Source organism: Apaloderma vittatum, unplaced genomic scaffold (genome assembly GCF_000703405.1).
Source record: "Apaloderma vittatum isolate BGI_N311 unplaced genomic scaffold, ASM70340v1 scaffold14884, whole genome shotgun sequence".
Lineage (NCBI taxonomy): Eukaryota > Metazoa > Chordata > Aves > Trogoniformes > Trogonidae > Apaloderma > Apaloderma vittatum.
The window spans coordinates 33,585-60,894 of NW_009714490.1; the positions used below are offsets into that span (position 1 = coordinate 33,585).

General features: G+C 40.4%; 1 protein-coding gene across 1 annotated transcript in view; it reads right to left on the minus strand.

Annotated features, from left to right (window-relative positions):
- Positions 1-27,310, minus strand: part of LOC104273455 (DENN domain-containing protein 1B-like) — a gene marked incomplete at its 5' end in the record, with an annotated part of 79,890 nt that overhangs the window by 31,823 nt on the left and 20,757 nt on the right. Inside the window, one exon of the mRNA XM_009868793.1 lies at positions 10,939-10,982. Coding sequence (XP_009867095.1) covers positions 10,939-10,982 — 44 coding nt within the window. The remainder of the gene's footprint in view (positions 1-10,938; positions 10,983-27,310) is intronic.

The window sequence follows — 27,310 nt, forward strand, 5'->3', positions numbered from 1 at the left end:
TAAGAACAATTAAATTACATGGCGTTTTAAATTTTTTTTAAAACCTTTCCTTAAAAGTCAGCAATCTCCAGTTTTAAATACTTTAACTATCATTTCCATATTTTTTAAATCACATGTACACATAATTTAGAATTTTCAGGAGTTCAAGGCTACTTGTGAGAAAGAGACCAGCAAGAAGAGGTAGGCGTACAACCACTTGCTTCTAACAAGCTCTCTGCAGCACAAGTAACACCTTTCTTCAACCTTTATGAATCATTTGAAACAAAGTTTTCCAGCTTTAGCAACGAATCCCGCTTTGTAAGTGGGAAAGAAACCCTGTGAGTAGTTAATTTTCTGCATTTTCATCTTCAGCTATTTCAAATCTTTCTCTAGGTCTACAGGAAAAATATACAGACCAAGGCCGGGGTGTCGCAGGCAGTACGCATGAGACTCTACTGCTTTTAGAGCATCTTTCAAAGGCATCTTATGAGGAGAAAAAGCACAAATGTATTTATTAACCCTGAGTACTTGAAAAGGCAATGATAATCTCACTCTGTTGCCAGACTGAAGAATAAGACTTCCACAGAGTAACCTGAAAAATTCAGAGACTTTTACTTCGTTCCTGAATCTCATCATCAATCAGTTAAAAACAAAGCTTAAAAACAAGTTAAAAACAAAGCTTAAAAACAGCCACAGTTGTGTCCAGCGTAGCCCACGCAGACACAAAGTTCACTCCAAAATAACAAGCTCGGTTACAAATAGCAGAACAGTTAAGACTAAGTTGAGCGCATGTTAATTCACCCACTTAAAAATCCCCTAAACTTCCCTGGAACTTATAATAAAACCAAAAATTGACAATGCTCTTCTCACCAAAGAAAGTTCCCATTAGAATAAGTGAAATATTACCATCCACCCCTATTACTGGCAAGGCAAAGAGAACCAGGATAAGTAATACTTCAGCACACAGCTCCAGCAAGCACCTCGTATTTGCATCCCCTGCACCACTAAACAGTTTCCACTTACTTCCCTGACTGATGTTGGGGAGGCTGTTATTCCCTAGGCAGCATCAGAGAGCTGGGAAAAAAAAGGTAATAGGCTCTTCCACCCCTGCTCTTGAGATTACAGATGAGCAATATCTAACTTTTAAGGTAGCACAGTATTTTTTATCTTTAACAAAGTTCATTGCATTTTGTACACACACAAAAAAATAAATCAGAGTAAGACACACGATTTTTTCTATCTAGATGGAGAAAAGTGACTGTGTATTAATATACACTTCGGGTGACAGCATCTCTAACGTTACCTGGAAACTCAACAAGAGACATTGTCTTAAGCTAGCAGTAAGGTAGACTTCAGTTTCAAAATCCAAATACCTAAGTCTTGGAAGATCAAGTTAAAATCCACGTGTCAGCCTGCATCGCAAAGAGGGCACAGCAGTATTTGTTTCACCCAAGACTTTTTAAGATTTCCCAGTGCTCACGCAACCAGTTAAGATGCATCTTTGGTGAGAACCTCCTGTACATGCCAGTCAGACACTTTCTCCAGTGGTGAAAAAAAAACAAAACCCACCACCACAGAATAAAGCATATACTAAAAGTCATTCTTACTTGTTTGTTTTACCTGTTTGGTTTTTTTTTACTCCACCTTGGAATACTCTGATAGTTCAGGAAAGAAACGAGCCTATCTGCAACCTACACAACTCTACCTGTTCAATATATTGCTTTAAAGTGAAGCTGGCAGTCTCAGAATCGTCTGCAAAACAGTATCGCGAAATATCACAACTGGAGCATCGTTGATACTTAGGTCAAAGAGTTTTGCAAGATTTTCTTCTCGGTCACCAAGGAAAGAATTTTATTAAAGGATAATTAACTACATATACTACAAATAATAAATAGCTGCATTTCTATAAAAATAAAACGTACTGAAAAAGTCATAAAATTTCACGTGTGACAAACTCTACTCTTGATGACGATGCATTTCACATTCATTTCAACTCCAAGTACATTTTGTTCAAAATATAATCCAAATAGCTTTTTCCCCCCATAAATTCTAGCACTGCACCAGAGACTTTAAACAGAGCACTGATTATAAAAGAAACGAAAAAAAAAAACCAGACACAACTGCAATTTTGTTGGAAGTAGCCAAGGCAGAAGACCCACAACATGCAGCAATCAGGAAATCAGAATGAAAGGTCAGAGGCAAGAAAAGAAGATCATTTTTGAGGCAGAAGGGAGAGAACAGTTAAATTATAAATTCGATACTGGTTTCTACCTGCACTGGGCACCAGGTTGTCTTTTCAACACAGGTGATCAGAAGCTGATAAACTTTGGGATGTACAATCAGCAAACATTTTTAACAACTACTGAAGTTCTTTTGACTCTCCTCAGCATCATCTGAAAAAAGTCTGGATTTTTCTATATAATGTGGTTTTGCAGGCTGTCAGGTAAAAAACAAACAAACAGAAAACTCCACCTTATTTGCAATACCACCTTCTTACTCCCTCAGTTTTCTAACCATTACGCTTTCACCTGAGCACATTTCAGCAGCAGAAGCCAGCAAGCAAACACCATGACTACAGCAGTACAAATTGGGAACAGCAGCCTGAGCATGACATGAAATTACTCCTTTTTCTGAACTAAACCCCACATATAAATAAGTAGTACTGCCTTAGTTGACTAGAAGACAAATCCTGAAACAGAGACTGCCTGTAAATAGCAGGATGCCATTCCTTGCCTAAAAAGCTTCTGTCGGGCAATTGGTCTGCCCAGTAAACACCCAGGACTGATGCACACAGAACGGTCAGCATCAGCTCTGCACGTTTATATGCAAGAACGGCCAAGTAAAACCATGTCTTATAATGCCAGGTGATGGTCTTCCAGCATCAGCACCTTCCACTGATTTCTTTCATAAAATAACCATACAGCACACACCATGATGAAATCCCCATTTTGCCAGCAACTCAGGAACTTCAAAGTAGTTAATAAATGAACTATTGCCTAAGTTAATGAACAACTTGGGTGCCGCTCCAAGAGAAAACATCTCTAGCAGAGGGTGACTTAGGCAGATAAGTAAGGTGAAATAGTCTAAAAGCTAAACCCTTGACTGGGCTTGCCCACCTCTAAACGTGCAGCCCTAGGTGGGCGCAGGCTGGCCCGCAGGGCTGCGTCAACAGCGGGGAAAGCCGGGGAGCCACATCACACTGTAAAGGGTAGTGAAACCGACTGCATGTGTGGGCAGAGTTTCTTGAGCTGGAAGAACCTATAGCCAAATAAAAGGAACTGAGAAAGGAAATCAGCTTCTAAGGAACTTGCTAGGATTATCGTTTTGTAACTACAACTATGTGTGATGTACTTATAAAGGAGACATGTTTCTTGCTTTACAGACAGCACAAGTCGAATGCTAAGCCTTACCATAACATAGCTCAGCCAGAATCACTTGTAGTAACTTTTCAGTACTAAACTCAGGTATTATCAACAGTTTTGAAAAATGGAAGAGAGATGAAACAACTCCAAGACCAAAGAGGAACAGGGAAGAAACAAGCATAATTTTAAAGCACTAATACGTACCCCTTGCGTTACCAGGTGCAGACAGACGACTCACAAAACATTAACCACAACGGACAGACAATTAGATGTATTTTTTCCCAAGGAGATATGAAACATACACTCACTCTGCCTGTTGCTGAACCTGTCCAGACCTTCTGGCTCTCTGCAACAGCAGCACTGCAAGAGATTGCTCTGTGACAGTTTCGGGTTGGTGGTTCTGCTCGCAAGCATCTGTCAGCCCCTTGGGCACAAAGTCAATCACCTTGGCTAGGACTTCTCGTACCGCATCAGCTGACTTCGAACAGTCATGGAGAGAGGGAGGCAGCTTCCACCAGCAAGCCAGGCACCTACAGCCAGGCAGGCTTCCAGCTCCTCCACTTTGGTCCAGAAATAAGAAAATGCCCATGCTCCAGAAAGACAGTCACAAACCTAACACAAGTATTCACCGCACTTACTCAAAATTAGTGAAAATTCTGTTTCTATAGCAGGATTTCTCTAAAAATTGAAAGAGGTCTTCCCTCTTCCTGACTTTAAAGTTCAAGAATTGAGGCACTGAGTCTGCACTGGCCCAGTATGTTTTTTCTAACAGTGGCCATCAGCACTCTTTGAAGCACAAAGGGCAGAGATAAGCCTGCACTGCAACTTCAGAGACAGGCTATTTCTCAGAAGTGGATTTTTGTTACTGATTCTACTTTTATTAACGATTGCAGACAGAAACTGACTCACACAGAAAACAGAAACTCAGTGCCTCTGCTTAAGGAAGAAGCAAATAAAGTATACCAGTCATGTAGGTCACAATGCACGGAAAGCAGATACAGAAGTAACGAGTACCAGAAATAATCATATTCTGATGGATTAATATATTTCCCTTCCTGATCCCTGCCTGGGGCTGCTTCACTTTCACTTATTCCTCATCCCAGACCCCAAATCATGTAGTCTGGACCCCTCCAGCTGCAGCCCACTAACCACCTTTGCTTTGCTCTTGCTCCTGGCAAAGTCCTCTCTGCTGCTCCAGTTCCTGACCTCAGTCCTATCAAATCTCATTCCCTGGCCCCAGAGTGTCCTGGTTCCTTGATTTCATCATACTTGAATTACATTTGATCCCGGACCATTTCCTAACATAAATTATACCTAAAAGAACATTATTTTATTTTTTTAAAAATGAAAACAAGTTATTTGAAGTCACACTTCAGGTAGCAGCAAACAAAATGTGCCTCAAACACTCTCCCAGTTCTGCAGAAAATCATCCTCAAGTAAGGCAGAGCAAAAGCCAAGAAACAAAGAGAGGTTCAGGAATATTACATCCAGTATCAAACACAGAAAGAGGCCGAGCTAGTCAGGGTATTCCTCAAAGCGCAGCTTAAGCAGTAAGCTTAAAACACAAGAGTAACGCTGAAAGTAAAACAGAAGCAACTTATTAAAGTGGATGGAGAGTACTAAGCAAGTAGATGAGAAAGTACAAGGTGGCACGGAATAAGGAATTAGGTGACATTAGACTGGAAGATTCTGAGGGCAGCTGAGGTCAATCAACGACGACATCACACATGACAATTTGGCAGTCTTGCTGGAAGACGTTCCAAATGATTGTCATCACTGTTTCAGCCATCAGTTAATTTTTTCTTCTTTGGTTTGGCACACGGCTGAAGGCTGTAGGAATTTGCCAAATCACTAATAGTTATTTTCAACAGACCGATATAGAATATCTGAAGGACAGTCAAATATTAATATTGTGCTTATTTCAGCAAATAGAGAAAAGAACATTACTACAAAACCTAGTCCCCCAGTATCACAGCTGTATGATAAAAAAAAAGGCTAACATATGCATACAGTCTATTAAAATGCACATAATTTATTTGACTCAAAACGAAAACATATCTAACAAGTAATTCCATTCATCTGGCTCTTTTTCACCCAGCCTTAAGATATACAAATGCATGCCTTTTCACTAGAACGCAGCAGCTGGGAATGAAAAGGAAAGCATTCAAATGATCATTTTCACATCATATTCCATCGTCTTTTCACCAGCTTCTCTCCAGTCTTTCTTTGAGTCCCATTCTGTTACAAGAGAGCTGCTTTTTAGATCAATTCATATTTCCATAATCCACACTGCTGTTTCTCCCTCTCCTCCCCAGGGTGGACTAACCCCTGCATCCAGAACTATGGCTTACAACTGTCATTAAGACCTGTAACAATAACAAGATAACAAAAGAGCTGGTAGAGATGAGGCTAGCCAGTACCATATGCTGATCAAGTTCAACATTTTTAACTTAAAAGCACTATAAAACAAAACCACCAGCAATCCTGAAAACAAGCATGCTTGACATTGCCACCTGTCCCTCCAAATTTCAAGAAAGTTCCAAGTTCTCATCATTGGGCTTTTGTCATTTTAAAAACAAAAGTCTCAAAATAAAGATTGAGTCTCTATCTGTCGGGATGAATTAAAAAAAAAATAATTAATAAAACTGAGAATCTTGGAAGATTCACACCTCGAAGGACGTAAGGGTCTCGGTGATCCCGGGTGTTCGCAGCACATCTAGGTGGGCAGTTATTTCACAGAATATTTACCAGGACTGGACAGATCTTCTTCTGTTCACACAGCACAGTTCACAACTATAAATACACCTCTGAGCGTTTTTCTGCTGATCATTTATCAGCTGTGATTTGCACAGATAGAAAGCATTGCTGCCTTCCACACAGAGTGCTCCTCAATAAAAAAAAAAAAAAGGATACTTATTTCAAACACAAAGCATCAGGAAATTACAAGAAAATATCTTAACCTGGCAAAGCTTACTTGCACTGCACAAAGTTGCCATCATCTCAGCTGACTTAATTGCTTTCCTCAAAGCTGCGCAGGGATTCAAGTTGCAAAATATCCTTACACTAAACAATAACATGTAACATTTAGACAAAAATACTTTCAAAAATTCAGATTGATTCCTCCTTTCTCACACCCACGCACTAATCAAATAATACACAAACAACAAAATCCCCAAATCCTTTTTAAGATTTACTGATAAAAAACAAAAGCACCAAAGTAAGCACCTATCTAGTTAGCATAAACATTTGAAACATGTATTTAAAGCCCCATCAGAATAAAAGAACAAAGCCATCAAATGCAGAAAGCATCCCCTAACGGCATGCCTGCAGCCTTGAACACAGTGTAAACACTCTCATCCCTCCTGGGTTCCCGCTGCTCTCTTAGGAGAGCACAGAGGAACACAAAATCATCACAACTGGCTTCTGCACATTTTTCTGACCCAGGCAACAGACTTCAGCTCACTTCTTCAGATTATTTTTAGAGATAAAAAAACCACCAAAACACCTAAAAACCACATCCAACTTATTTATATCTTTAGAAAAAGAATATAATCTCTTTCATACTGAGCTCATTTCTGTAATTGTTGCCACATTCCATTTAATTAAATATTCCACCCTGCAAGAAACTGAGCACTCAACTCCAGTCAGACATTCACTTAAGCCAGGCTTAACTTCCAGTAGTTGATGCACACATTGAAAGTGGAGGGTGCAATTAGCACTTTGCTGAGGGAAGGCTAACGTATTCATACTTCAGGGGATTTATCCCTTAAACAACTAATGTTTACACACATACACCTATATATTTTTATATACACAAATATTCTCATGCAACTCTGAGAGATTCACACATGTAATATTAGGGTCCCTACAGCAAAACCAGTAAGGTTTATTGCTCACAATTATGCTTTTCCATAAGGTGATACAGTAAAAATAAGAAACAGATGTTATGATATAAAATGTGAGATAACAATGCAAAGGGGTTTACAGTAATTTCAGAGAAAACGGTAGAGACTCCTCATGCGAGACGCCATATCCCTCCTCACTGGCTACTCATCTGCAGGATTTGGGAAAAGTCTGACACAAAGCAGAAAGTAAGAGAAGACAGGATGAAATCTGCAACACGGGTGACAACCTAATACAGAGTCTCAATTCCTTCTTAACCTACACCTTCAGCCAATGGCCTCTTGTAGGGTTAATGGTTGAACTCTATGATCCCAAGCGTCTTTTCCAACCTGTTCTATGATTCTATATCTCATATTACTAAAGCGACTTTTGGCGAGACCACCCCTATTAGCTATTTGTAGCACCTTTCTGGCAAGATGTTTTTCATCACCAGACAAATGGCAGACTAAAGAAATCAATAATTATGTGATTAGAAAGGAGAAGAATAAGAACTATTCGAAGGATGAGTTTTTCTATGCAGCGTATACTCTAGGATGTACTGCAGGTGGAAATTTCATTCTGGAAGCCATGGTGTGCTTTTATTTGGGTTGCTTCGCTAAAGCACTTAAAAAATACTTTTCTTCTTAAAACTAACGGACTTTTCTTCCAGATATCACTGCCTGTAGGCATATGTATTCAAAATATATTTAAAATAATAAAAATACTCCATTGAATGGCTGCAACCCATTCCTCATCCATATGTGAGCTTGTGAGGACAACCACAGAGGAGCTATATATGCACAAATCAGGAATCCTCACATTTTTTTCTACAATGCTGAGATTATACAGAACTTCGTCAAACTCATGCTTATAGCATTAATGCCAGTACAACTGTAAAATATAGTTCTACGTTGTCCCGAGCAGATTAGTACTTTGGGGTTTTGTGGTACTTTTTAATACAGATTTTCTTTTAAATGGTAGTGTGGTTCTTTCTACTTAGAATTCCACCTGGCACAAGTTCATTGTTTAATTGATAGTTTTGAGAGTCGCTAACAAACAAACTACTCCCACCATCAAAAAAACCCAAATCAAAACAAAAACAACTTTCTGAAATATTCCTGGCAAAGAGAAGTACTTTTCATTTCCTGTCCTTTTTGGGGTTTTATTTTTCTTTCCCCATTCTGTGTTTGCCTTGTTCATTCTTATTCTGACATCCGAAATATTACCACACAGAAAACAAGTGACTTCCCTGCAGTCTTGGCAGATAAGGAAATCAGCAATGAATCCTGCAAATTCTTTTGTGGTAACAAAACAGTGCCTTAATAATTCCTTAATTAACGGACTGTAAGTGATTACAACAAATCGCTGATTTTTTTATTCCCCCCCTCCCTCGATCGTCTGTAGTTTCTACATGCCGTTCAAAACAGATCGGATGTTTAGCAAAACAAGTTTTTCAAAGTCAACATTTAAGGGGAAAAAAAAAAAAGAGACTAAACGAAGAATACTGCCCAACATAAACAAATAAACAAAAAAAAGTAGCAGGCCACAAGGATAAGAGAGAGGATTAGGGATGAGTAAGCATTGAAAAGTTCAGGCATACTGAGAGGACGAATGTGAGAAAGAGAAGGAATATATCAAAATGCCTTAGACAAGTTTTCTTTGCATTATGAAAGCAATAAAAAGGTGACATGATAAACTGTAGAAAAATTCAAGAAGAGAGGAAAATATTTTGCCCACTGTTATCACATCACTGTGCAAACAGACAGCCCTTAGATTTTAGGAAAGATGATTCTTTGGGATACATCCAAAAACTAACTCACACATTTTACATTTAAAATAGAAATGACTGGAAAATAGGATGGGAGAATATTCTTTTTCCTTCCCCCCTCCCTTTTTTTTTTAATATGTTTTCCCCACAAGCTTTCATTGAAATTAGTCTTGAGAGTTTCAGCGAGATCTCATTTTTCGAAAAAAAAATTAAATCTAGTAGATATTCAGGTTTCCAATCCAAACCTACCAAGTTCAGCACGTGCATGTGCACAAACAGCTTTTGATGATTTCACTGGACTATTTGGCTCAGGGGTTTGTTATAGAAGCTGCTACATATTCTGCTCAAATCCACTGGTTCTAATAGGAAAATTTCCCTTGCAAGGACGAGGTTTAATATATACTGTTTTCCAGGAACACAAGCAATTTACCTGAAGCGCCAGATTCCCCACACCGCTGAGAGACAGCGCGCAGGCATAGGGTTTTCAGAGCCCAAAGGCAGAGAGCTGCCCGAGGACTCTGGTTTTCACAGATTATCTAGGTCTGTTGCACCTTTGTACGATTCCCCTCCAGTCTTTAGTGGGCTTCATCTTCTAATCATTTCTCTACACCAGCTGTTCTATGAATAACCTTCGACTTCCTGAATAAGCTCCCATTTTTCTTCATACATAATTTCTCCTCTTCTCTTTTTTTTTTTCCTTTTTCAAGATCAAGCCTTTCTTAAGGGAAAAAGAACAAAACAAACTAGAAAAAAAAAGAATTTAAATGACAATGAAGATGATAATTCCGCAGCCAAAAAAATTATCAAAACTTGCTAGATGTCTAGCTAAGAACATATAACAGCACACTTTGCTCCTGTACCATTTATCACCATTTTATAAGCTGCAAATGTTTCTGACTGATGTTATTCCCCAACCAGACATCCTACCTTCTACGTTTGTATATTTATTCCTTTCATCATGAATCACCTTACAGCTGTCTTTATAGAATCCTGTAGTATTAATTTCTTTTAAAAATCATTAAAAAAAAATCAACAATTTATCAAAATCTATTGTACAAGCATATTTCCAGATCATCCATCGTGGTGTTATTACCAATGAAGAATATGTTTGACTTAGTATCAGTCTAAGAAGAAGAGCAAAGAGAGACACTGAGTCAGAGATATTTATTGTATTTAGTGTATTTATGTATTTTTGTTTAGGAAAATAAAAATACTCTCATGGAAGAAATTGAAATAATAAAATTAATAGTTTTGTTAAATTTTCATACTAATATCTTTAATAAAATAGTCCAGGGGGAGAAAACAAAACAAAAGACTAACTAAAGGCTTTGCTACCACTAAACAATGTAATAATCCATCAGCCGTGTTCATTCACATTTTCCTTTGAGGATTAATTATAGACAGAAACTAGGATTTTCACGCTTTCAAAATCAGTAAGTTTAGATCACTGGGTCTGAGGATTACTTTTGATCCATGCAGACAACGAGGGTATCTCTAAAATATTATTAACCAAACATAGAACACTGCACTGCAAAGGGACGGGACACACAGGTTCTGACATTAAAAGGACACACGCGTGCAGCCCTTCAACTTTTTAGTTCTGGTGGTTTTGTTAACGCAATTTATAACAACGATGTTTGTTGATATGTCTTCCACATTTGCAATCCTACGACAGATAAAACCCCAACCCTTCCAACAGAACAGCTTATAGAACGCTCCAAAAACAAGGTCACGCAGAGAATTAGCATGACATGCAAAGCTCTACAACTGTTCTTGCCTATTCCTGTCACAAAGGCTTTCTAATCACCAAGCCACCAGTTGGGTGAAGACTTCCTCCTCACTATCATTAGCATTTGCCTCTCCACAGCTGAATAGGAGAGCTTTTTTTATTATTATTCTAACATTAAAAAAAAAAAAAAAAAAAAAGTTCAATCTCATGTTTCCAACCTGGTCTCCAAAGTCCTCCGGGAACTTCCACAGTACCACTGGATCTGTAAATAATTGACAGACAGCATTAATCAGAGGCAAAGGAACAGAGTATTACAGTCAGAGTACATTAATATTAAAGAGAGGGTCAGCTTAGCGTCAAGCTTTGAGGCAAGTGCAAAAACGTATCTAAAAACTAAGGAAGATACTGGATTATTAAAAAGACTCATTTCATATTTATGAAACTATGTGTTTATTGCTTTACATACAGTAGCAGGTTATAACGTAACAAACTATTTTCACATGCAATTCTTTCTCTTTAACCTTTGAGTACTTGGGTTTTTAAGCACTTGTTCAATTTTAACATTTTAATTTAATTCGTGAAGTGATGCAAAACCTCTTTCCATCTAAGGAGAAAAAAAAATAAAATATGTACAATGATAAGAAGGGGGGAAAAAAAAGATCTCTACGAGGTATAGAAAAGCGCTATTTGTGCTAAGAGCTGCAGCCTCTTGGATACCTGAGGAGCTGCTGGGATTCCCATCTTCTGAGAAGCCAAGATCTGGGAAAGGCATTCGGATTTCCAGGGCAGTCTCCAAGGCTAGCCCTGCCTGACAGAGTAAGCACTTCCTATTGCTACACTCTGCATCGGAACCAGAGGGTTCCTCCATTTTTGGCAGAGGATGGAGGCTTCTACTCTTTATCCCCCCACCACTGATGGCAGCTTCATTCCCAGGCGCCGATTTGCAATCCCGCTATTCGAGAGGTGCCCACTCACCCCGAGCTGGAGACTGAAGCCAGCATCCCTCCTTCCCCCTAAACCAGCAGTGGGACACACAGGTCGGGCGGGCTGGAAAATCCAACTCCTCAGTCAGCTCATTTCCTCACTTCCATCTACTTGAAACCTGAGGTTTTTGACCAAAAAAAGCGGCCATTTGACTCTTCTTACTGGACAAATATATTTTTGCTCTTAAGATGATCGGAGGAGGATTCTGCAGCTATTATTTACGAAAATGTATGTATTTTGTACAAGGAATCTTCCTCAATCTACTATGGGGAGCGAGAACTGTTGGAGACAGACATGAAACGAGATAAGCTGCTATATTTATTCAAATATGAGAGCCAATAAATGCAGTTAATTAAATAGAGACCTTATTTCCCATCTATTTTGTGTGTAGTTAAATTACAAACGCATCTGTGTAACGCTCAGATACAAGAGGAGATGGAATACCTCAATGCCTACACCGTAATGGATCTCTTTTATTCCAATTTAGTACCATGAGAAAGAAAATACATATCAATGATCGCTGATAAATTCAATCAGCAGCAAGCATGGTAACAGATACCAAACATTCACTGTTAAGTAATTCACAGGTGATGTGGTTAAAAAAAAAGAAAAAGAAAAAAAAAAAAGGCAAGCAACCCCACACCAGAAACTGTGTGGAATCCAAATAAACACCTTAAAAATGCCCTCTTCCAGGGCTACACGCTGAACCAGATGAGGGAACTCTCCAAGACCAAACCAACCATCTGGAATTTTTTGGGCCAGCGTCGACTAGATCAGTTCCCCAAAACCATTGGTTTTATGTCGGAAAAAAAAAAGGGAAGAAAAACTGGGGAATGGGGAGTTGTGGTGAGAATAGATTGGGACTGCTTCACCCAGTGGCAATCCAACCTTAATATTAGCTAGATGTTGTGAGATGCAAGCTGGTGACCAGCTACCTCTACTTCTGCTTCTTATCACCTATTTCTTGTTCAGAACTTCCCAAGAAACATTGAGTATACTGAATGCTTTAGCAACACAGAAATAAAATCATGGAGGGAGGGGTGGGGGAGGTTCACACTTCGTAAAATAATTCACATCTAAGCTTCTAAATGGGAAAAAAATGTAATTTCTTTGTTTCACTGCTATTAGCAGAAGTATGTCAGCTTTCCAAAAAGGCAGATCAGAACAGTAAAACCTCCAGGTGTAATTTTAAGCGCTCCCAATCAGGAGCAAAGTATGTTCTTAGAATTAAAGAAAACATGACTCTAGGTAGCCTGAGGTTTGGGGTCAAAAAATGGGTGAAGTTCCCACTTCAGTGAGGTGCCAACAGAGCCAAACAGCGTTTCACAGGAGCATTTCTTGCCTACTGGCAACAAGATCAACAACTAAATAACTTCTTTTGATGCTCTTATATGCCCACAGAGGTAAAACCTGCAACTCTAATTTAGTGCCCTGCTCAGTTTGCTATCTTCACTTCACGCTATTAGGCTGCTCTCATACTTTGGTCTCACTTGAAATAATAAAAACAACCCAAAAATAAATTCCAGTTCACCCAACTACAGGACTAACAACATGGATTTCCATGTCATGAGAGGATACTTCTATCACGAGACGGTAATTAAATCCGCATGATCCAAACAGGCAGAATAATGTTCTTAATACTCATGATGCAAACAAAAAAGAAAATATTCTTAACTCAATCCAAGAAAAACATTCAGTGCTACTTTCAGCAAAAAAATACACACTTTCAAGACTTCTCCATCCGCCTTGAGTTGGGTTTTTCAGTTGTTATTACTGGCTTTTAAGCAGTTATTTTAGTAGGTACTTGCCATATATTTATTAAGTAAGAAAATCTAATGTGATGTGTGCTTCAAAAATAAAGGTTACTATACTCTTTTTATGCCTTCACTCTCTGAAGCCAAGCCCTAACGCTTATAAAAAGCCTTGGGATTTTATGATAATTATCCAAGTCAGGGATTTGACTTTTTTCAAAAGATGATGTTTGTTTGTGCTTCTGGAGCTGGGCTCAGACAGCATCTGACACGTCTTTGCAGCAACTTCTCACGAGTGCTGCAGAGGAAGAAACAAAAGGGTACTGATTTAGAAATAAAAAGAGCAAGCATAATCCAATTCTGCAACTTTATGCACTTTATTTTCAGATTTACAAAGACTGAATTTTCTTTTCCCTGAGGATTACTTTCCAGATACCCCATCTGATCTGGCAATGTTAGGTCAATTTTATGCTGATTTTATGGGTGAGAGGATGCGAATCGCTCAGAAATAGCTGTTGCAAGAGTCTGCTGAGGAAACACCAAGGTTCTTCTCGTTTCCTAACAGACTTTGGGGGATAAATGTTTTGCACCAATTCTAAGTAAATGTAGCAGTAAGAGGAAATTAAGTGCACACATAAAATAGTTCATGCGTTTCACATGTAAATGTATATATACGCGTGTAAACAGATACACGTAGATGCAAGCATCACTTCTTCCGACGCCTACTGCATCCAGGGCAGACATTTCCCACAAAAAGTACATCTTGGCACACGCCAGCAGCGCTTGAAATTCTTTTAGTAAAGATCCCCACAGCATCGGAAAGTCCATCTCCCAGGTGCAAACCTCACACCGCCGTGACGCGGTGGCTGATGCGCGCGTCACTCGACGCGGCTAGTGACATCTGACTTACGAGATCACAAATGATGCAGAAGGAGTCAACTAAAAGTCAGTGTATATATATTTTAAAAGAAAGCTTTTTATAATAAAATTCCGAAAGAACCAGTTAAGCCCCTGAGGACCAGAATTAGAAGCAGCTGCAGCTCTTGGTACAAGTCCGAAGAGAGACAAGCATGGGAAGGTTTGCTGAGGGACCAAAAGTTAAGAGTACAGTATACTTGATACAAAGAGAAAAGTGAGTCACAAGCAATGCTTAAAAATAAAAGTTTTAAAAACGCTGCAGTCTGGAAGTGCTCCACAAGTAAAATGTGGGTAAGTATGATACATGCTAAGAGGGAAACCTCACATATCCTCAAGGTAAGTAATTCCTCCCCAAAATTCTATTCCTATAGAGGTAACTTCATAAAGCATATCATCCATATTTTTAGGAAAATTACTTCTAACACATTTTAACTTCTGTAACAAATATAGGAATATAGAAGTACTATTTCTCACGGCAGAGTAGATTAGAGAAGAGGCACATTTGAAACCATGAAAAAAATAAAAAGAGAGAAAGATGATGAGTGGTAACTTTCCCAAAAATTCAGTAGTTAAATATATTCTAAAAATACTTTTCACAATCATCAAGCTCGTGGATTATAAACAGCACCCAAAAATACAACAGAGTAAGTTAATTAGCACACATTCAATTTGGTAATGGAAGAGAAATTGTAAACACATGCTGAGAAACATCATCTCAGGTTATTCTCTTGATAGCAACATAGAGTAATTTCAGATGGAACATTACAGCAAAAGTAAAATTAAATAGATGAAGCAGTCCAATATTCTGCCTGGAAAGGACAAATGTCATCCTTGTGGGTTTTACAGAACAGAACGGACAAAAAGACTGCCAAGCAGAGTTGGTCATGGCTTGGGACAGAGGAACGGGCTGGATGACAGCTCAGGATCCCTCCAACTACATTTTCTCTGGTGCTGAAAATTGAAAAAAAGCTGTCAGTGTGGAGGGGAGAGAAGAGACTGGGGCCAGGAGCTATGGAGGTGGAGAAGAAATGCAGTGAGGAAAAGGAAGGCAGCAAAGCAAAGTTTCCTGCAGACTGTTCTTCTTTCTTGTGTGGAAGACAAGAAAAAAAAAAAAAAGAAGTTCCAGATTGTTTTTCTTACTTAAATATGAGAATGCAAGCCATAAAGCTGAAAAGATACATCATTACAAGCACACATTTAAGCAATAAGGAGAACCGATTTTTTTAGAATAAGTAGCTTTCAGCAATAAAAAATTTGCTCTCTAAACCAAATTTATAATACAGCTGCTGTTCAAAGTCAAAAATCTGCTACATACTTAGACAAATTTTAAAGAAACCTGCAACAATAATTATGATGCTTTTGTGTCAATGTAGCATTTTACTACTACAAGAGTAATTCAGAAACAAAATACGAGGTGGACATGCAATGCAACCATTTTCACAGACTAAATCACCTGATGAAAAAATCAGCATTCACATAAAAAGATTACTGCTTAAAAAAAACCACAGACTTCTGCATATCACACAAAATCCTACCAGCCACCGGAGGAAAAGCAACATGCCATGGAAAAAGGGAGGAAGAAAGGAGTTACAGCATATTCCAAGCATCAGCAATCAAAAAAAGAACAAGGACAAAATATATGGAAGCAACTTCATAAAATTTTTTAAAAAGTGGAACTAAGGAAGGCTCACTAACTTCTCTGGCACTTAAAACCTGTCAGATTAAAGATTATATGCAAATGAGGGTGCCACTGCAGAAAATACTTGAAAGCACACTTTTATGCAAATCGTGTAGTCCCCGTATTTTTGTTGTCATCAAAGGAATACTGAAGGAAACTCCTACAGGACTGTTAAGTCTGGCCTTACTCTATGTATTGCACAGAAAACCTATTGCAGAATGCAACCACACTCTCAGTCTTTTCATAAGAGATATCAAAATGATATCCAATCTTAACAATCCAGCACCTTCAGCTTCTTTACTCACGCTTAACTCTCTAATGTGCCTTCCTAAATTGCCACCACGGTTTCAAAGAGCAGTTACTTCAGCAAAGGAACACCAAGCAAAAAAACGCTGTGCTACACTAGGGATATTCCCGTGGAAAACCAACTACTTCCAGCAGAAGACCGGCAATACTGAGTGCTTGACCACTGACGATTTTAAGAGTTAAATACTACAACTTTACAACGTCAGTTAGAGAAGACTGTTAAGTCTCAGCCATTACAGCTGCCAGCTCTTCCTGCTCTGCATTCACACACCGAGATTCTCCTGGGTCCCTAGGTGCTCGCACGGGAACCTCAGCAGCACATCTGAGGTTGGTGCTGAGCCTGGACTTGCCCTTCAAAACAAGCCACAACGTGGCCACGGCGCAGGAGCCCGCAGTCTCCCACACCAGCGGCCTCTGCCGTGTCTTCAACCGACTGCAAAACTGATACTCGATTTTGAGAAATTATTTAGGCAGTGAAGGTACCTGACTCTCACTGGCATCAAAGGAGATACGTGGAACATGTGACTTTCTACACTTCTTCCTTTTAGCTTTTCTCAAAGTGCAAACTAAATAACAACAGCGTTAACAAATACACGCTAAATACTGCCATTTGAGAAAGTAAAATGGAAAATAACATTTTAGTAGTTACAGTCACAGTAGCGGTCACCCGTAAGTCTTCGTGGTTGCACATCTGCAAATCAGAAATGCAGTTTTTGTATCAGTGTCTTCTCAGTCAGGTTCAGAAACATCATTACAAAGACTGACTCCTCACAGGTAAAATGGAAACGCCGTACTTCCATGAGGAAGCTTTTCCTAAGGAAACTGCTTTTAACAGTAGTTGAATACAAACTGGGCATGCTTTCAAGTAAGCTGAAAAACATGTTTAAAAAAACCCACCCCAATTCACAATTAGTCCAAATTAACACATGGACTTACCAAATGGCTCGAAATTTAATTGCATCTTTTCACAGACATGTAATGTACTTAACGGCTCCACACCTCATGTGTGGAAATTCAGAATTTTGTTTCTAATACGTGGGAAAACAAAGATACAATCCACAACTGTAAGAGCCGTTCAGTCTTCAAAAGAAAACCATGCACACCACGCAACAGATTTACTCATCGTCAAGTCTAGCACGGAACTGTTTTCCAGCACTTCTACTCGTAACTTAGGTGATGATAATAGTTCCCCAAAGAAATCAGAAAATCAAGGGCATGAGAACACTGCACAAACATTGAACTCCAATCAGCCACACGCAAGAGACGTGGGGCTTTGAGGGCACTGCAGGTTTAGGACCTGACAGTTCCTCTGATCTTTCCAATTTCCCCGTCCGTAACGCGCTCAAACTAGTAAATAAGTACATTTCCCCTTTTATGAGCAAGTACACGGTTAAATCCTCTAGCTGCAATTTGCTATCTCCATCAAGAGTTGCAGGTCAATCCCTTCTGCCCAAGAATTTGTTCCCACTGAAGGACAGAGCAGTAAGTCATTTTGGCTAACTAGGGATAGAAAGGAGTCCTTTCGGCTGCAATGCTATTAGCCATGCTTCAGGATAAAACCTTAATCAGGGTGAGAGTTCATTGCACAGACAGCACACAGACAAAATGAGTATGTTCAGCCTTCAGTCGGTCTCTTCACAAGATAAGCAGGAGCTTCTTTTACCTAGTAAGTCTTCAGAATGAGCTTGTAAAGTGTGGCAAAAACTGTATGTCTGGCAGCCACACTGCTATGCTAGTTTAATTTTCTTATTTTTAACTCATAATCGTCAGTGAATTACAGCTCATGAAAATAAGGAGCTAAGATAGCAAAAAAAAAACCAAAAAACCACACCCCAAAAAACCTACCCAAGCAAGTTTGCACCACATATGCCTTAAGTCATCCCTAATGTTTGAAGAAGGTTTACAAAACAAAATACTTCTGTTCTGCTGTCACGGGGCCTCTTGTTCAAGGAAGTTTGAACAAGACAGGCTGTGCAGTGATCTAATGAAATGAACAATAATTGAAAACAATATGACTAATTCCATCCACCTTTGCAACCAAATACAAGTCTTGCATCTCGCCCTGTAAGGATGAAAAAACCAATTCCCTACATGCGCTCGGAAACAGACACATCGGACTGCATTTGATTTGTTTTAACTAAAGGTTAAGGACTTAAAGTTCTTAAAAAATACAGTGGGCTACATGACATTTTCCTGTATCAGTGCTGCAAGACTGATTTTGAAGAAGATCTACAAAAGTTCAAGTACATTATTACCAAATAATAGGCACTAAGTAAATTAGGAAGAAGAAAATCTCCTGCAGAGCCAAGCACGCTGGAGATGGCCCATCACTTGGCTCTCCCGGGTCAGGGATGTCTGACCAGAGACAAAGAAAAGCATTTTATCTCACCAGGTAAAACATATTTGCCTTCTGGAAGCCACACAGACGGCACACAGAAAAATCAAAAAGCTACTGGCACATGAGAAAGACTACCTGCCAGTATCTTATGGAAACTGCTTCCTAACTCCCTTTAGGATATACAAATTTGGTATCAGCTTGGACATGAAACCAGGGATACAAGTGAACCTGTAAAGCAAAATACCTGGTTGCAAGAAACACAGAATAATATTCAATACATTTTTGACAGATACTTTTCAAAAAGAATACAAAAAGAAACCTCACATTCCAGTTTACATTATATAAGTAAAAAATTTTATCAAAAACTTTATGCTTCTGTAAATATTTTTTCAGAGCAGAATTTAGTCCAGTCTTGCTTCTTCTAGAAAAAAATAACGTTGTAGGGGAACTTCCTCTTAACCAGAGAAGATACAATGACTATACATGTACATCACTTCTTGCTTGAGCAGTGCAGCAACATTCTTCCACTTTCCACTGGCAATAACCACATCCTGGTCACAGCCCAACTGCTTAATATTTGAGGGCAGGACTTCCCTGCCAATTATGCCCCTTGCCTTAAATACCAACTAGCACAAGCAGCTATGATTCAATAAATATCACTCTTTTGCTGGAATACGTTAAGACACTGGAAAAATGGAATATGCAACATTATTGAAGAGCGACTGAAGGAGCTGGGGCTGTTTAGTTTGAAGAAGAGGAGGCTGAGGGGAGATCGCATCATTCTCTACAACTACGTGCAAGGTCGTTGTAGAGAGGTTGGTGCTGGTCTCTTCTCACAGGAAGAGAAGTAGAACTAGAGGGAATGGCCACAAGTTGCAACAGCGTAGATTTAGGCTGGATGTTAGGAAAAAAATTTTTCACAGAAAGAGTAGTCAGGCACTGGAACAGGCTGACAGGGAGGTGGTTGAGTCACCTTCCCTGGAGGTGTTTAAAGGTCATTTAGATGTGGTGTTGGGGGAGATGGTTTAGGTGTGGACTCTGTAGTGTAAGGTTATAGGTTGGACTTTATGATCCCAAGGGTCTTTTCCAATCTGAATGTTTCTGTGATTTTATGATTATCATGGAATACATAATATCATTATCCATAGTACACAGACTAGACCTAAGGAAGAAAAATTTTACAATGTGGGTGGTGAAACACTGGTACAGGTTGCCCAGAGAGGTAGTAGATGCCCCACTCCTGGAAACTTTCAAGGTCAGGTTGGACAGGGCTCTGATCAAGCTGAAGATGCCCCTGCTCATTGCAGGACTAAATAACTTGGAAAGGCCCCTTCCAACTCCAACCATTCTATGACACACATTTAGTACACCAGCAGACAAATGCAGCTTTCAAACACACTCCACTAATGTCGCCCCTGGCCAAATGCTTTGGACAAATTGCTCTCCAAAACTTAAGCACATAAAATTTATCACATGGAAAAGTACAAAGACAGAAAAATATTCTGTCTTGTGTATTTTCTCCCCTCTGTCCTTGCTTCCAGCCCTACTCACCAGCACAATGTTCTTCTCTATTCGGCAGACACATGGAAGAGGAACATTTTCTTAGACCCCAGGCTTGTACACAGCACTCGCAGCAGCAAGCAGCCTGTGGCATGAGGCTGTCTCCCCACCTCCAAGCACACCTGCTCCTTTCCCACTAGACTATGGCAAGCAGCGCTGAAACTGGAGTTGGCAACATGGCAATTCGTCAGGCATCGCCAGCTGGCCTGGGTCTCGTTTCCTCTTCCCAGGGGCCCTGCCCTCACCAAGCACAGGGAAAAAGGAACATAAACTCAACAGCTCTTCACAAGTGCAGGAAACTGAGGGAAGTGATAAGATCAAAGGTGTGAAAACTACTGTCTTAGATGCTGACTTCATATTCAAGTAGGGCTGATTTGTAGCAGGGCGGAGGCTATCATTCCTAAAATGAGCCTTCTCTGATATTTAGGGAGCTCCCAGCAGCAGTGAGCCTGGATTACTGAACATCATTCACAATCCAGCCTTCATCTTGTATAACAGAGTACTCTACTCCTGTCTTCTAAATGCAAAATACAGAAATCATGAGCTTTTCGTCTGCCCCGGCGAACACTAGCATAACTATGTACTAAGGCAGACAATCTTCACAAAAATATACCCAAGGAAACCCAAAGCAAGAGGACTTCTTGCCCAGTCCTCAGCCTGCTCTCCTGCCCTCCAGCAGCTTGCACCTTCCCCTCTGGGCTTGGTGAGCTCTGCAGAGCCAAGCCCACTCACACCATCCCTGTAACCACAGATGGCTACAGGGAGGAGGGCTTTGATCCTCCACTACTGTTTTACTCTAGATTATTTACGACAGTTCAATTAATTAATACAGATACCACTGATCATGTATTGACCCCATCTCTACGACAACGCTGCAAAACAACGCTGGGCTACTCAGCTTGTATGTGAAAGAGAACAAACGTAACTGCATATTACAGAAACACAGCTTCAAATTCTCTATCCTGTTTTGGTTCTCCCATTACAATTAACGTTGTCTACGTGAAATTCAAACCTTTCACATTTTGCTTACTGGCTGTGGTAGGAAGGGATTAAAGTAGAGCAGCACTGACAACAGGGACCTGGCCTGGCCGTTTCCTACTCCTCAGAACATCTATGGCACCATAACTGAAACACATCTCACCATGAAACTTTAATTATATTGGCCATCATTTCATAATTTTATATGCATTCCAATCTGCAACAAATGAAATAAAAACAATCATAAACAAACATTCTCATTTACACGAAGCTCTAAAACCATAACAACCACATTGACTAGCCATAGCCTACGCGTATGGTTTACTGTATGTGTAAACAGTTCACAGATTTAAAATAATCAAAATAACTTTTAAAAATACCTATATTCTAGCCTGTTCTGAATCAGCATTCATGTTTATCTTGATGGTTCATGACACACTAAAAAAGAATAAAGATGAAGCAGCACTGATCAATAAACACAAATCTTTTTTCGCCTTTGCTTTCCATCTTACACCAAATCCATTTTAATACCATTGGGAGGAAAAAAACAAACTCATCAGTCACCCGATGGAGTAATTCAAAATTTAACCAAACAGGGCTAATGGGTGAGAATTGAATTGAAAACACCTTGACAAAGAAAGCAATTTCTTTCCTTCGCACTCCTCAGAAGCTGTGGGTGATCACTGTAATCGAACCATCAACAGCAAGGGGCCACCTGTCCCAAGGGCTCTCCATGAGAGCAAGAATCAACAATAAAAAATTTTAGAGGCTGGCCCACATGAATTCAGCCCTGATTTATCTATGGCAGGCAGCACGCAGCTGAAAAATCAACATTTTGACGTTTTTCACATGCCGATCCTTAAAAGTCAACACTAAACTTTTGGTAAGAACAAAACACAAAAAGTAGGTTAAAAGGTTGCTTACTGAAAGATCAGTGTTACTAAAACAGATAATAAACCTCTAATCAGCTGAGATTGTCACTCTACATGAAGCACTCATGTTTTAGTATCCAATAGCCATGTTCAGGGAGAGAAAAAAAATAAAGAGAACAGAAAACAACCTCCACACTAGCATTTACATACAAGTCTTCTCTAGTATTAGACTGCGCCAATAATGAAGATATTCCAGTCACTTACTAAACCACCTACACATAATGCCCACAGAAAATACGGACTATATTAAGAAAGGGTCTCCCAGAGTCTGTGAGCCAGTGACCGCATACAAGGCGTGCCGAGAGCCAGGGACTCAGGCTGTCCCAGCAGAGGCACCGTGGCTTTGGCACCTCGTGTCCTGGGGAACAGAGACCTTGACCCCCATCAAGGGTCTCCCAGGACACAAACACAGGCTCCACAGCACATCCCTTCCAGGGATGCTCCCAAACCAGGCACCTTTTCCTATTTTTTTTTTGATCAAGTGAGAACAACGCACACGGCGGAAGGCTAATGCAATTTCTTTGGCATTTTCTTACTGAAAAATATAACAGTCTTTTAGTAAAACGAACTCTGACATAGCTGCACCTCTCCGTGCCTTTCTCTCCAACTGCTTCAAAACTCCAAAGAGGAGTCGCAAAAAAGTTATAGAGGGCAGCAAGAAAACTAATCTGATATTCTTTTTTATTTGGCTTCACTAACATTATTTGTCCCTCTTTGCTCCAGCAGAGCTATAACGTGGGCCCAGCCAGCAGTGCAACACCCTGGGAATTAGAAGACACACACTGATTTTCAGTCCTGCCGCTTGACCTCACGTAACTTATCTCAGGTTCCCATATATCATCAGATCTTGAAAAACTGAATTGTTTTTGATTCAGAAGAACATCTACAGGCATAAAAAAAATGGTATTTCCACACAAGCCCAAGTTTAGTAATTTTAAAGTGCATATACACATAAGACAAATAAAAGCAAGTCAGATGGTCTTCTCAGAGGTGTTTACCACTACTCATGTCAAAATTCCCAATTACATGCCCAAGTGGAGTCAGCAAAACCAGGGGTGTAAAGAGCATCCCAATATACATAAAGGGGCTATAAGCAGAAGGCTGGTGTGTCTTGCTGCCCTCGAAGTAGGAGATCTGAGTTCCAGCCTCTATGAGTTACTTTTCCCAAAGCACATTCAGTAACTAGGAAACTCTCAAAGACATTTCTTGATATCACATGCTTCAGCAATAGAAAGCTACATCTCTCTATTAATTTCTAAAGTACTATTTATTCAGAACAGCAAAGTAGGAGGGTGATGTAGATGCGTGATTTCAATTTACATCCCATTACAGAGAAACTGTGATGTGGTTAAAGTGCAAAATTATTTTATCCTGTTGAAACCTCAACACCGGCTGCCTGCTTCATCCACTGGAATCTCAAATAAATCATACAGAAAACAGTGAAAATTATTTTAACAGTGTGATAATAGCAGACAATATCTTTCACTCTAACAGAAAAGGCTAAAGTTCAAAACAACACGCTGCACTGGCATGGCCCACGTGGGGTCAGAACTCAACGCATCCTTTGTAAACTGAGCCCTTCCAGAAGGCGAGGTCAGAAGCTGCCTTCTCCCGTTTCAGCAGTCTGCGTTCAAACCAGCTGTCCTAAAAGTACAAGAAATGTGTGTGAGAAGCAGGTACTTCCACAAAGGCACCCTGCAAGGGACACAGCCCTAAAGAAAAGGAGTTGCGGGTACTGGTGGATGAGAAGCTCAACATGTGCTGTCAGCGTGCACTTGCAGCCCAGAAAGCCAATCGAGTCCTGGGCTGCATCAAGAGGTGGGTGGCCAGCAGGGCGAGGGAGGTGATTCTCCCCCTCTACTCCACTCTCGTGAGACCCCACCTGGAGTGCTGCGTCCAGTTCTGGAGCCCACAGCACAAGAAAGATCTGGACGTGGTGGAGCGTGTCCAGAGAAGGGCCACGAGGATGCTAAGAGGGCTGGCGCACCTCTCCTGTGCAGACAGACTGAGAGAGTTGGGGCTGTTCAGTCTGCAGAAAAGAAGGCTCCAAGGAGACCTTATTGTGGCCTTCCAGTATCTCAAGGCAGCTAAGAGAAAGCCGGGGAGGGGCTTTTTAGGATGTCGGGTAGTGACAGGACTAGAGGGAATGGATTGAAGCCAGAGATGGATCGGTTCAGACTGGACATGAGGAAGAAGTTCTTCCCCAGGAGGGTGGTGAGACCCTGGCACAGGTTGCCCAGAGAGGAGGTGGCAGTCCCATTCCTGGGAGCTTTTAAGGCCAGGCTGGATGGGGCTCTGGGCAGCCTGATCTAGGGGGAAATGTCCCTGCCCATGGCAGGGCAGGGGGAATCAGATGATCTTTAAGGTCCTTTCCAACCCCAACAGGTCTATGGTTGAGCAATGGTGCTGGTGGGAGCCCAGCCCGGGCCCAGCCGCTTTCCTGATCGGAAATATGGGTACATGGTCGGTACGTGGGCCGGGCTGTGGAACCCGGCTGCTCGGTTGTCCGGTCACAGAGGCAAAGGAGCAGCCCAGAGAACAGAAAGAAGAGAGAAAACAAACCTGCACACACCCAGGAGAGCAACGGGGTGTTTGGGGATGGGCAGATAAGGACTACAGGAAGGAAGAGAGTATTACAGAAAGATGGGCCTCGCATATGTTCGAACTGAGTATTTCTGCCTCTTAGGAAATGAAGGTCTTAATTTTACTTTCCAAAGAGCATTACAGGAGGAAAAAGCGAGAGGAGGACAGGGAAACCACGAATAATGCATATGTGTATGCAGTAGATATACAGCAGATGAAAATATCAGTGAGGGAAAAAATGCTACTACTATTATTGATGTTAAAGAAAAAACAATGTTTTACTAATTAATCAACAACAGCATATAAATTAAGGCTGTGTCTCTCCTAAGGACATCCATTTACCAAATAAATCTGATGCTAATATTTCAAAACACACCTATAAACCTGCACAACAATAACAGCCATCAAAAGACAATGCACACGTATCTGAAACACATGACACTGCATGCAATTTTATATATTATACTAATCTGTAAGACATTTTTCATTAAAAGGCAGCCTCTCAACCACTGCCCTTCTCGCATTGTTCTCTCAGTGTTCAGCGTTTGCAGGAAAGGACCAGATGCTTTTACATCTTCCACGCATGGCAAGGGCCGTTTGATTCTAACACCCGTTCTGTATCTATTTCTCCAACTTCTTTGACCCAGGTCATTACACAAACCTCAGGTTACCTGCGAGCCCCACGCCACTATTCGCTTCCGGTCATTTCAGACCCACGCTCTGTCCTCCCGCGTGTTCTCCGTCTCCACCAGCAAGACAGTACCGGTGCCACGGCTGCATGTTCACCATGGTAAGGCTTAGAAGGATTACTGAATGTGAAGTACAGTTTGCTAACAATTTGGTAACTGCCTGGAGCGTTCCTCTTTATCCTTCGTTTTGTTTCCGAAAACAAGATGAGAAGCAGTCTGAGCTCTATGAATGTATGTGAAACCTAGACCGGCAACAGTTGAAATCAATGCTAAATAATTCCTGATCCAAGTACGAATTAAAATCATGACCCAGTGGGTCCCTAGAAAACAGCACCCTTGTCTCATTGGTCACTTATCAGGAAAATGAAAAAGCTAAGAGTACTAAGACTGAATCACATGTGCCAACCAAACTTCATAAGGCATAAAAAAAAGGATTTTTTGCAGGAAGTATTAAAATGTCTTCAGAGAAGCAAATGCTCACGCTAAAATACATTATGCTGCAGCATGTGCACGCACTTCTCATCAAGAACAGTTCAGTATGCAGCTAGATAAAAGAGAAGTTGCTGTGCTTTAAGATAACAAATTCCATTTTTATTTAATTAATGAAGTCTAACCATAATCACCCACTCTGGCAATTCAATAATCAATGGGATACGATGTATTTGTAAATTATGTCTGTATAAAAGTAGTTAGTCCCTTATAGCACCTCTTTAATTAATTGTTTTGATAATTAGAAAGAAAACATAAAGGCTATGAAAACACTTCTGCACCTTTCAAGTAGAAAGACATACGCTCGCTCAAGCAAGCCTCAGATAACTCCTCTCTGATCTTGAGCCTTCCCATTTTGCTCGAGAACACCATTTTATCCCATCACGTTTCAAAAGTCTAATAGGTCACGATTCATACTGCAGGCTGCCCACTGAAAAAGTTACCAAACGAACCCATTAACAGCAAGGCCAACAGAGTACACTGGTTATTCGTACTACTTTCACTTGGTAGCTATATACAGGTACGCCCAGCAACAGCCACCATACTAACTCTTGCATTTAACACGTATTTGTTCAACTACTCCGCATACTTGACACTATAATGCTGCATTTTGAAACCAGTGAACCCAAAAGAGTTTCTAAGGAACGTAAAGAGAACGGAGAGTCTTTTCTCCCATACGAAGTCGTGTCAGATCATGACAGCACACTTAGTACTGCCTTTCTGAGGAATTTACCCCTAACATACTTAAAAAGAAGACAAACTGATGTCTATGAAACTGAGAAGTAAAAGATTAAGCCAAGGGTCAGAGGAAGCATGAGGTCTGAGGCTGTGCTATTCCCAAGCACAAACAAAACCAAGCGTGTACCAAAGTACGTCCTCCCGAGCGCTGAGAATCCCTGCCACTGGCTGGCTGAGGAATGCTGGTGGTTACTGATCATTTCTCTTAATGCAAGGGGCCTAAAGCTGTCCAGGTCATAAGCAAATGTTTGAAGATGTGACATGTGAAGAGGGTCAACCACAAAGCCCAGCTTTAATCCCTTTGTGTGAAGCAGGAAAAGGAATTCACCTCATATATAAAATGCATCTATGTCCAGTGAAGTATAAAACTTCCAGAGGTGCACAGGCAGGGCATTAGGTCTTCTTTGATTTTTGCATGCTGGGAGAGACTGGGAGGGAGGAGAGCAGTGCTTCTCATGGGCTGGATGTAGTGAGGCACAAGGAGCGTTATATGCCAGGCAGGGAGCTGAGCTGTAATGCACCAAGTATGTTAATCACTGGTGGTATCTTCTGCCAGCCTGAGTCAAGAGTAGTGCAACCAATTAGTCCAAATGGGTGGACCTGAGAATATGGGAGGCTTAACTATTAGTTAACATAACTTCCATCA